At 32.3% G+C, this 11,515-nt stretch overlaps 2 protein-coding genes across 2 annotated transcripts; one reads left to right on the top strand and one right to left on the bottom strand.

The window, feature by feature from the left end:
• Nucleotides 1-3,998: 3,998 nt before the first annotated feature.
• On the top strand, nt 3,999-6,134 carry NCS54_00878000 (MFS domain-containing protein; the record flags this gene model as incomplete). The annotated part of the gene is made up of 5 exons (XM_053154149.1): nt 3,999-4,401; nt 4,467-4,703; nt 4,827-5,591; nt 5,677-5,709; nt 5,878-6,134. 5 exons carry the CDS (start codon nt 3,999-4,001, stop codon nt 6,132-6,134), a joined length of 1,695 nt encoding a protein of 564 aa, XP_053010124.1.
• Nucleotides 6,135-6,268: 134 nt separating this feature from the next.
• On the bottom strand, nt 6,269-7,464 carry NCS54_00877900 (Epimerase domain-containing protein; the record flags this gene model as incomplete). Its single annotated transcript, XM_053154148.1, has 4 exons — nt 6,269-6,567; nt 6,657-6,746; nt 6,804-7,160; nt 7,212-7,464. 4 exons carry the CDS (start codon nt 7,462-7,464, stop codon nt 6,269-6,271), a joined length of 999 nt encoding a protein of 332 aa, XP_053010123.1.
• Between the last annotated feature and the right edge of the window lie 4,051 nt (nt 7,465-11,515).

Below are 11,515 nucleotides of genomic sequence, written 5' to 3'. Positions count from 1 at the left end.
AAGGGCAAGAAGGACCCTAGCCTCTCTATTAGATTATAATATACTAGGTAGTGAGGAATTAATTAATTAAATAAAGAAGATATAGGATAAGGGATTTTTATATAGCTTACTTATCTATATAGCTTACTTATTAAGTATATTAAAGAATTTATATATATATATATTTTTTTTTTTATATTATTAAAATATATAATATATTACTTAAAATTATTATAAATTAAGAATTATTATATACTTTAAAATTCTAATAAAGCCTTATAGGATACTTAAGAATTAATTATAAACTCTTTATAGCTTATTATAAAAAGATAAATAAATAAATTAAATATATAAACTAAATACTAAAATAATATCTTTAATATTATATTAACTATAAATAAACTAATTAGGTTAAAAAGCTATTAGCTATATAATTAGCTTATAATATAATAATAAATAAAAATATAAAAATTATATTAGCTTATATTAACTTTAGGTTTATATTAAATACCTATTAATAAATAAGAAATATAATTATTAACCCTAAAGTAATTCTTATTAGTAATTAATTAAAGAACTTATATAAAGAAATATAAATAAAATTTAAATTTATTAAAAATAAAATAATAAAATATATTAATAAAAAAAAAATTAAGGAATTAATTTTCTTAAAGAGAAATATAATTTATCTTATAATAAAAAATATTAAAATAAAATAATAAAATAAAAAACTTAATTATAAGTATATTAAATCTTATAAAATTAAATAAAAAATCTTAAAATATAATTATAAACTACATTTATTACCTAAGGTTAAGCTTTATTTAATCTTTTATATTTTATTACTTAAATTAATAAAAAAAACTATTTAAGTTAAGATTAATAATAAACTAGAGATAAAAGTTAATAGGCTAGAAAAATATATTATAGAAATTATTCTTAATATAAATAAAATTAATAATAAAATAATATATTTTATTAAATAAAAAGGTTACTTAGACTTAGAAAATATATAAAAACCCCTAAAATACCTTACTAATATATAATACCTTCTAAAGAACTTTTATTAATAACGCTAAGTATAGGCTTATTAAGACTAATAGTATTTTAATTAATTAAATTAATAGCCTTAAAGAAATATACCTTTATAATAATAAATAATTCCTTATAGAGCTTACTTAACTCCTCTAAGGCATAAAGGCTATACTTAAAAGCCTTATTACTATATGCCTTAAGTAATCTCTTTTATTTCTAGATATAAGTAAATTTAATTATTATCTCCTCTAAGGTAACCTCTACCTTAGTCTCTTTATCTTTTAGATATTTATGCTCTTAGATGTTTTTTATAACTATAAAAGATTAGCTAATAGCTATAAGGAAATATTAATATATACTTATAGAAAAAAGCTATATTAGCCTTATTATATATAACCTTTATATTAATATAATTAAAATAATAATTAAAATAATTAAAAATTACCTTATAAGATAAGCCTTAATAGAAATAATAAATATAAGATATAATTTTAAAGCTAAAAGCCTTAATATAAGTAAAAAGATTTTATATTTTAAAAAGTTTTTATAAAAAAGTATACTTAGAAACTTAGCCTAATATTATATTAATAAAAAGAGATTTTTTATAAGTTAGAGTTACTTATTAATAATACTTAATCACTAAAACTAGTCTTAAGAATAAGATTAATAAAAGGGGAACCTTATATTATAATTATAATATAGGCTAAGTAGGGAAATATAATAGAAATATTTTAACTAAGTAAAAAACTAAAAGGACTAAATATCGCTTATATTAGTCCTAAGACTAAATATTAAATATATTAATCTTATCTTAGATTAAACCTAGAGAATATTAGTCTAAAGAAATAACTATAAGTATATAAAATATATTTATTATACTTTCTTATATAATAACTACCTTAGCTATTAATATAACTTAGTTATACTTAATACCTTTAAGTATATTACTAGATATAACTTATACCCTATTACTTAGACTATGCCTAGTACTCTCTACTAATATAAACCTAGCACGACTGGTTTATCCCTTAGGAATATATATAATTATTATATAAAACTATATAATTATGCCTTTTCTTAAAATAAATCTTATATAATTAATTTATTTCTTAAAATTATTTATAATAATTATATTAGTATTATAGGTCTTTATATTAAAAAATTAATAAACCTTAGGTTTTAAATAAGTATAGATATAAGTAATATAAATTTTTTTTTAAAAATACTTTATTTACTTATAAGCTAAAACTTAGTTATAGTTATATTAAGATAGAAAACTTAATAATATAAGTTTATAATTAGATTTATATTTATTTGTTATATTTTAATACTAAGATAAGTAGTTATTAATAAAACCTTTTATCTTTCATATTAGTAGTTTTTACTTAAAATTTAATAAAAGTTATTTTAAATTTAAAGAAACAATAAGACTATCTCTTCTACTATAGGAAAGTACCGCTGCCATATCAGATATGGCTAACTCCCTGACCGACCGCAGCGATTAACCTCGCAATCGGCAGAGACTTCGGCAAATTCATCGCCGTAGCTGAGGCAAGCCCCTCTTCGGGCTTGTCTGTCCTCGCCACTAGACGAGACTAACCAAGCCACACTCGCCCGCCCACTACCCCCTCTGTATTTTCTTCTCTTTATTTGTTTCTATTATCAAATCCCTGGGCTCAGCAAGCCGGAGGGTGCTGCACCACCCCTCTGACTGTCCGAGACAGTTTGAAGGCCGCTGGTTGTAGTCGCGTCAAGGGTTTCTCCCTACTCCTCTTATAAAGTCTGTTTGGTATGTTATCTCAGGTTCGTTAGGGCACGACGAAGCAGTGATGCTCTTCCTGCGATAATGCAATCCACTTACTATTCACTTAGGTCCAAGGCTGGAAGAAGAGTTCGAGGTTCGCGGCCGATAATCTAGGCTGTCCCTGGTGATTTCATGCTTCGTAGCCTGATCTCGAACATGCCATGGTAACTATAAAGTCTTCCAGCCTTTTAAATCAAAAATAGTTGATTCACTGCCTCCTTAGACGTCGTCTTATCCTCAGACCCACGGGCGATAACGAACCCACCAAAGTAGTATTGATCCTCCTCTTCGTGCCGCAAGAACACCAGCCATTCGCATCCAGAAAGGGACCATATCTCATTACCTGGGAGCGCTGTAGTGGGCGTATAAACGACCATATCCCAATCAGTTTCGACATGTCGCAATTCTGGGGAGATCTCCTTGTATTTCCGTGCTGGCGTCACAATGCGTCTGCCCATCATTCGTAAACTGGGTCGTTCAATATCATTCCCTTGGAAATCGACATCCAATTTCTCTTCGTTTGAGTTGCCAACAGTGCCCGAAGCATGAGACGAATTGCCCATCTACCTTCCCTTACAGCCGTCGGAACCATTTGATCCATTTGCGAACTTCCTACTGCATAATGAATTCTTCATGTAACCAGATCCGTAGAATACCAGACCCACAGCACCCTCTGACACTTATGTGCCGGCCGCTCTGCCCCCCTTCAATCCATGGAACTTTCCATGTCTTCTAAGCAATGACCGCCGCCCTTTATCGTCATTGGGCCCCTGGTCAAGGCTGGTGGGCAAATGAGTCACTTCACATGCTATCCCTTTCTACGCACGTGATTGGTAGAGCTTAACACGCAAGTGAATGCTGGTCTGCCAATAAGTGTATTCCAGTGCCAACGCTCACGCGTCTGCGCTGGCGCCTCTACAAGAACGCAGCGTCGCATACATCACATGCTCGTAAATAGGGCTGCGAAGTAAGGTATAAGAGGCTGTAACTCAAAAACGTTATTATTAGTCGGTGGTATATAGACGAGCCCCATCCCGAGTCTAGGTCCAAAATTCCCCTAAACACCAGTGTTTCTCTCTAGATCGACGGTTTTCTCATCACTACAAGAATATCACATCCCCTACACTGGTAATTTCTATAGTTACCTATCACATACAAACGTTACACAAGTATCGCCACCATGTCATCGACAAGTGGCGCGCACGCGGCCGATGCTGAGAAGAACCCCAAACTGGATTCCCTGAACACACCTTCCACCGTAAATACAGAGGATATCATCACAAGAAACCCTAAGAATAACATGTCGATAAATATGGACAGCGAAGCACAGATCAGCAATTCCACACGCGAGACAGCTGCCACTGAGGGAGATGGCGGCGGCGGCAATGGTCATGAGTATCCGACTGGCCTGCATCTAGGCTTCATCATCATCGCCTTATTCCTTAGCGTATTCTTGGTGGTTCTGGACATGACTATCGTTGCTACAGCGATACCTAAAATTACAGATGAATTTCAACGCCTCGATGAGGTCTCTTGGTATGGTGCTGCCTTCCTTATGTGCAGTGCTGCCTTCCAATCAACTTGTAAGTGAACCTGCCCTACTTATTAAAATGGCGGTTTCCCGTGTCTCAGACTAACGCCTGAATAGGGGGGAAGGCGTACAAATACTTCTCTCTCAAGACTAGCTTCCTGATCTCCATCCTTATCTTTGAAGTCGGATCCCTCATCTGTGGAGTCGCTCCTCATAGTGTGACGTTGATTGTAGGCCGCGCCATTGCTGGTATCGGCTGCGCTGGTATCGCCTCGGGCGCATATATCATCATCGGTTTCAGCGCCCGTCCAGCGAAGCGTCCAGTCCTCACAAGTGTTCTAGGGGCGTCTTATGGTATCGCTTCGGTTTTAGGACCCTTGATAGGCGAGTTCATCCTTGTTTTTTTTGGCCCGAGTCTTTGTCTCCTAAACACCCGGATATCGGCGTATTCAGACAGTAACTGACGTTCCGAAACAGGTGGTGCCTTTACTGACCAAGTGAGCTGGCGATGGTGTTTCTACATCAACTTACCGATCGGAGGCGTCTCGGCCGTCATAATACTGTTCTGCTTCTCCACGCCGCCCCAGGCCGTTCCGGCGGCTGCGCCTCTTCGGGAGAAGCTCCTACAGATGGACCCTCTTGGGACGGCACTCGTCATGGGCTTCATTATCTCCTTCCTACTCGCTCTGCAGTACGGAGGCATCCAGCACCCTTGGAGCTCCTCCGTGGTCATCGGCCTCTTCGCCGGCTCCGGTCTCATGCTTGCTGCCTTTGTGGCACTCGAGTTGTTCCAGGGCGAGCGGTCGATGATTGCACCTCGCCTCCTCAATGATCGGACGCTCTACATCTCGTCTTCGTATGCGTTCTTCTTCGCCGGCAGCTTTTTCGTTTTGATCTACTATCTTCCCATCTATTTTCAGTCCATCCACAATGTCTCACCAATAATGTCTGGTGTTCGCAACCTACCATTCATCATAGCAGTCACCATCGCTACCATAGTGTCTGGTGCTTCAATCACCAAGACCGGAATTTATGCCCCGATTTTGGTTGCTAGTGCAGCTATTGCGACAGTCGCAGGGGGCTTGATCTACACCCTTGATATCGGAACCGGTAGCGGCAAATGGATTGGCTATCAGGTCCTCGCCGGCCTCGCCTGGGGTGCCGGCTTACAAGTCCCAATGATTGGCACCCAGGGAACATCGAGAGAGTTAGACCTGGCTTCTAAGACCGGCATCCTCCTCTGTAAGTCTCCTCATCCACCCTTGTCTTGACATTCTCCCATATCTTACACACTATCGAACTCAACACCAACTAAAAAATCTCCAAGTCTTCCAAATTGTTGGAGGTGCCTTCCTCATTGGTATGTTCATGTCGGTCAGCCATGTTCCTTAAATATGTTCTAGAAACGAGAGTGCCGAGTCCCAGCACCAAAATCGCGTATTGCGACAAACGCAGGATATTACGCGTAGTTTCTATATCTCTCAGTACCCTTCACATCTCTTACGAATGCATATATTGACTCTTATAGCTGTGGCCCAAACCAGTTTCCTCCAAACCATGCTTAAGCAGATGCGCGAGATGGCACCTCAGGTCTCACAGTCACAGCTCGTCCAAACCGGCGCAACTGAAATCCGGCATGTTTTCGATGAAAACGTAATACTGCTGGTCCTTCGAAGTTATATGGACGGACTAAAGGTTGTGTTCGCCCTCGTCATTGCTGCTGCTGGTGTTGCATTCGCAGTGAGCTTAGGGTCGAGATGGTCGAAGTTGGAAACGAAGAACTAACTGGTGGTGCGCCTTGAGCGCCCTCTCCGGCGACTATACAGCACTGGGAGGAACTTTGATTCAAGGCGTTTAATGCAGAGAAGCCAGTCGATCTGATTGCACCAATATTAATTCTGTAGTACACTGTTATAAGATCACACCAAGTCCTCCGTATTCATCTTCACACTCTCCTCCAGAGTAGTCCAGCCCTTGCAGCCCATCTCCTTTAGGTATCCCTCAGCCCTCGGAGCCAGTACAATCTCGCTCCGGTCCAATACGGCCTCGGATATCTCGGGAGAGAACGCCTTGTCAGGGTAAAGATCTTTCATGGCTGCCTGAATCATGTGCCAAGTATACGGCGCGGCATAAGCAAAGATTCGCTCCTCACGTATGTCGGGGTGAAGCAGGGCCGCTAGATGAAGGCGCGCAGTGTCTTTGACATCGACGTAGAAGACTACAGCAGAACATAGTTAGCGAAAAATAAAAAAATTGGCGATGAAATCTACTTTCATTGATGAGCCGCATTCACCACCTCGTGATTACCCCTGAATAAAGCTTCGATGAGGCCAGAAGTTGAAGGATGGCCCTGGTTGTCGAGGTCGAGGCTCTGGCCCATGTTCATGCTTGGAAGGACTGCATTGAGGTGCTTTTATTTAGCTTACGAAACTGAAACAACACTTCAAGGCTGACCTGTGTTGAGAACAAAGCAAGGCTTGTTCTCGTGATACCACTTCCACATCTCCTTCTCGGCCTGCGCTTTGCTCGCCGCGTAGACTGAAAACCCCCTGTCTGGAAGATACGGCGGCTCGGCCCAAGCCTCCACTATTGCCTCTTCGTTCCATGTGTCGCTTGAAATTTTTGGCCAATTCCCAGGCTTCGGACTCGTTGCAGCTGCGCAAGATGATGTAAACACAAATCTATTGATCTCTCCATTTTTTGCCGCTGAACGGAGGAGATTCAAGCCCATGGCAACAATGGGGGGGATAACCTCATTCGGGTCAGAACCAAACGTCATGTCGGACGCGGCATGGACGACGCCCGAAACTCCTGCTAAATATCAGTAACTGGATATAACTCGAAACCGTCTCTTGGAAGAACCCTTCAGAACAGAATCAAAGGCATCAGCCTTTCCCATGTCGGGAACAGCACAGAGTTCAAACCTGTCTGGACCATACTTTCTCTGGAAAAGCGAAGTGGTCCAAAAGGTTTTGGCAGCATCTCTTGTAGTGCCTCGGACGTTGTAGCCTGCGTGAAGGAGTTGATCTGCGATGTGGCTTCCAACAAATCCGCTTACACCCGTCACAAGGACAATGGCTCCGGTAGGAAGGTCTGGCTCATGGAGGAAGGTCATCGGGGGCTACTATTCAAGGCTTTGGTGTTTGTGGGCGTTAACGTGGTGATTGTGACATCAAATTCTTATAAGAGAACCGGGTCTATTTATACTCTATGAAAAATGCCCCTGGGTGGGTCAGGGCAGCGTGAATAGCCCCTGTTAGACAATGTTGCTCTCGAAGTGGCCAATGACGACCCCCTCTCGCAGACAAATATCTACAGCAACAGTTATTAATAACTGGGGATGCGCCTTAGGATGCATGCTGATTATAAATCGTCTATTTATCTTGGCTAGGGCCTTTCTCGACGTCAGGATATACCCTGTTCGGAAGATGTAGAGATAAGCACGGATCAAATTGAAGAAGGGTAGCCGTGGTAACTGCCATGGTAGACTCATGCTGATGTGCAACTGGGTCCTTAGATCGAGCTGTCGCCCTTTCTTAGGAAACCTAATCACCATATTTGGTTGCGTTGCTATAGACCGTTGAGAAGACTTTGAAACGGGCATATCCGTACTTATTGGATTTATGTAGGAGTAGAGTTAGGAAGTATCGTATTTTTGTTAAGTTGATAGAATGCTGGGTATTGATTGTGTTAGCTGTATTGCCGTAGTTCGTCGAAGGTTTAGCTTTAAAAGGCCTGAAATAACCTATATATCTTGCATTTGTCCCTGTTAACTAACTAAGCCTTACCCCCTAGAGATAACACACCTTGAAAAACCGCGTTTTATTATAAATATAGCATTTTTAAGTAGTATAAATAACGTTAATTTTAGTAATATAATAATATTATAAAAAGACTAATTATAATATATTTTAAATTCTTAAATATTATATAAATAATAAATATTCTTAGTAATTTAATTAAATTACTTATTATATTTATATATTATATTTCCTCTCTTTATATCTTAAAACTTTATTTAGAATTATATTTATAAACTTTTTATTAATTCTTAATTATATTTTATCCTTATTTTGTAGCTTATTTATTTATAAACTTATAAACTCTTTTTCTTATATATTAGCTTAATATTTAAACTTATTTTAAATAATAAAAAAGTGCTTATAATTATATATTTTTTTAATATAAATAATTAAAAAAGATTTTATTTTAAGCCTATAATTTAATATAATTAATTTATATTACTAAGTATTTGAGCTTTTTTCTATATATCTTAATAAAATATCTCTTAATATTATTATTAAATATTACTTTATTAATAAATAAGAAGTAATTAAAAATTATTAAATTAACCCTCTAGAGGTTTAATAAGGGCCTAGAAATTACTAAGAGCCTTTTTAGATCTAATAGCCTTAATTATAGTGGAATCCCTTGGGAACCACGTGACGAGAAGGGCCGAGGAATTCCCGGGGAATTCCTAGGGAACTCCCTATAAGAACCCTTAGATTTCCTAGGTAAATAATTATCGAATTTTAACCTTATTTTTCTTCCTTTTAGAAACTCGTGACCCATAGAGGACTTATAATTTCTAAGAGGTGCCTTAGAGGATTAAGATTAAAGGCCTTTATTGCCTTTCTCTTATATTAATATATTAATATCTTTAAGGTATTATAATACTTTTTAAAAACTTAACCTTAATAAGGTTAATAAATTATAATAGTATTATATTATAGTATAATATTAATATATTAATATTATTAAATAAAAAAATATATTTTATAATTAATATATCTAATTAATATTATTTTTATTAATTTTAAATAAAAAATAAGTTATTTTTATTATTATAATAAAAAAGTATTTATTAAGGTAAAATTATTAAATATAGAAATATTTATAAAATTTATTTAATATTAATTTTTATATTTAAAAGTATTAAAAATAATAATTTAATTAAATATAAAATTATATTTATTTAATTAACTTATCTTAATTTACTCTTAGGTATATTATAAGGTTAAATTACTTCTTAATATAATAAATATATTTCTTTTTAATTTTTAATTTTGATTAATACCTCTCTTAGTATTTAAAGCTTTAATATCCCTAAATAATATTTCTTAATATTAAAATCTTATATAAAATATATATTAAGAGTAAAAAAGATTTTATTATTACTTTTAAGTATTATTTTTAAGTTTTAAATTAAAACTATTAAGTTTCTATATTAATTAATTAATATAATATTTTAAGGTTTATAATAATAAAATTAAAAAGATAAAAAATATAATAAATATTATAAAATAAAATATAAAATATATATTATTTAAAAAACCCTTTAATATAAACTTATTAGTAATAGAATTATTATAATTATAAATATTAATAAAATTATTAGTTATTTTTTATAAACTTTAGTTAAGAGATATAAATTATATTAAGTTATAAGGTTATAATATAATTCTTAGTTTACCTTTTTTATTATATATAAAATATTATAATAAAATATTTTTTAAAAAATAAATTAAAAATATTAAATTAATATTAATAAAAAATTAAAAAATATATATTAATAAAGATATATTATATTTAGAAATATATTTAAAGTTATAAGTATTTATAAGTAATATTAATACTTAAAGTAATTAATATATAAGAAAATATTAATACTAAGTTTTATATATTTATATTAAAAAATAATATATTATTATAATATAATATATATAATAAATAAGTATTATAAATATAAATATTATAAAAATCCTAATTATAAATAAGAATTATAATAAAAATACTATAAATAACTTATTAATTAATTAAAATTATTTATTATATATATTTTTTTTAAATATCTTAATTATTATTATTATTAAAATTACTATTATTTATATATTTATATAAGCTAAGATATATATATTATATATTTAACTAGATAGGTTTAATTAATTAAACCTATAGACCTCTATTTACCTCTAAGTTTAGCGCTAAGCCTAGCACTAACTCTTTTTAGGTTTATAAAACTCTAATACTAACTCTAGGAATTAATCCCTCTAAAACCTATAATACTAATAACACCTATTTCCTAATATAGTTACGCCTATAGCTATATAGCTAAATCCTAGTTAGCTATAAGACTTCTTTAATGCTTTTATTTAGCGGTGCAAAAGGTCTTTATAGTTATTATAAGCATTATAACCTATGCCTTATACTAGATATTATTTTTTTAAGTCCTTAAGAAATTTAGTATTTTTACTAATAAGATATTTCCCTTCTTATAGCTTTTTTTTAAGAGCCTCTAATAAGAAAAGCTCTTTTCTAAAGAAGCTAAACTTTCTATTAGTATTATAATTAGATAGAAAGAGGCTAAGTAAAAGAAAAATAATATAACTAAAGATTATAAGTTTAATTAGTAGTAGATTACTATATTATATACTTATATTAATACTCTTAAGGCCTTTATTTAATATTATTATTTATAGCTTATTATAAGTATTTTTTATATTCTTATAAAGCTTATAGATCTTCTTGCTAAGGTTATCTTGATTATATTAGAAAATATACTAATAGGTATTAGTTATATTACTTTAATTATTTAGTTAAAAGTCTTTGCGAAAAGTTATTATAATTTCCTTAATATATTATTAATTAGTTAACTAATTATTAATTAGTTAATTAATTAGTTAATTAGTTAGTTATAGTTAAATCTCCTCTTATAAGGATAATAGAAGTGATTTTAACCTCTTTAAGTAGTTAAGAATTATAATTAGAAGGTTAATATTAAAGGGGAGAGCTACTATATAAAGGGGTTAGATTTTAACCTCTTTAATTAATTAAGATATAAGCTATTTATTATAAATAGAGCTAGCTTTAGTATATTATTAAAGCTATTAATAATTATATAGATAAACCTTATTAATTTAAGCTTATTAAGACCTCTAGCTTTAGTTATAAAGCTCTTATTATTAAAATTACTAAGATATAAATTAAGATACTTTAATTCCTATTTTAGGTAATATAAAGTTAAGTTATAATTTTAATTATTACTTAATAAATCTTTATATTATAATTAAATTTATTATAAATATTATAATATTAAATACTTAATTATATTAATTTATTAAATGATTTTTTTTATAACTTATTTATTATTTAAATATAAATATTTA

The sequence above is a fragment of the Fusarium falciforme genome, chromosome 7 (genome assembly GCF_026873545.1).
Source record: "Fusarium falciforme chromosome 7, complete sequence".
Classification (NCBI taxonomy): Eukaryota; Fungi; Ascomycota; class Sordariomycetes; order Hypocreales; family Nectriaceae; genus Fusarium; species Fusarium falciforme.
The sequence above is the reverse complement of the archived record's forward strand: the minus strand, read 5'-3'. Positions and strand labels throughout refer to the sequence as shown.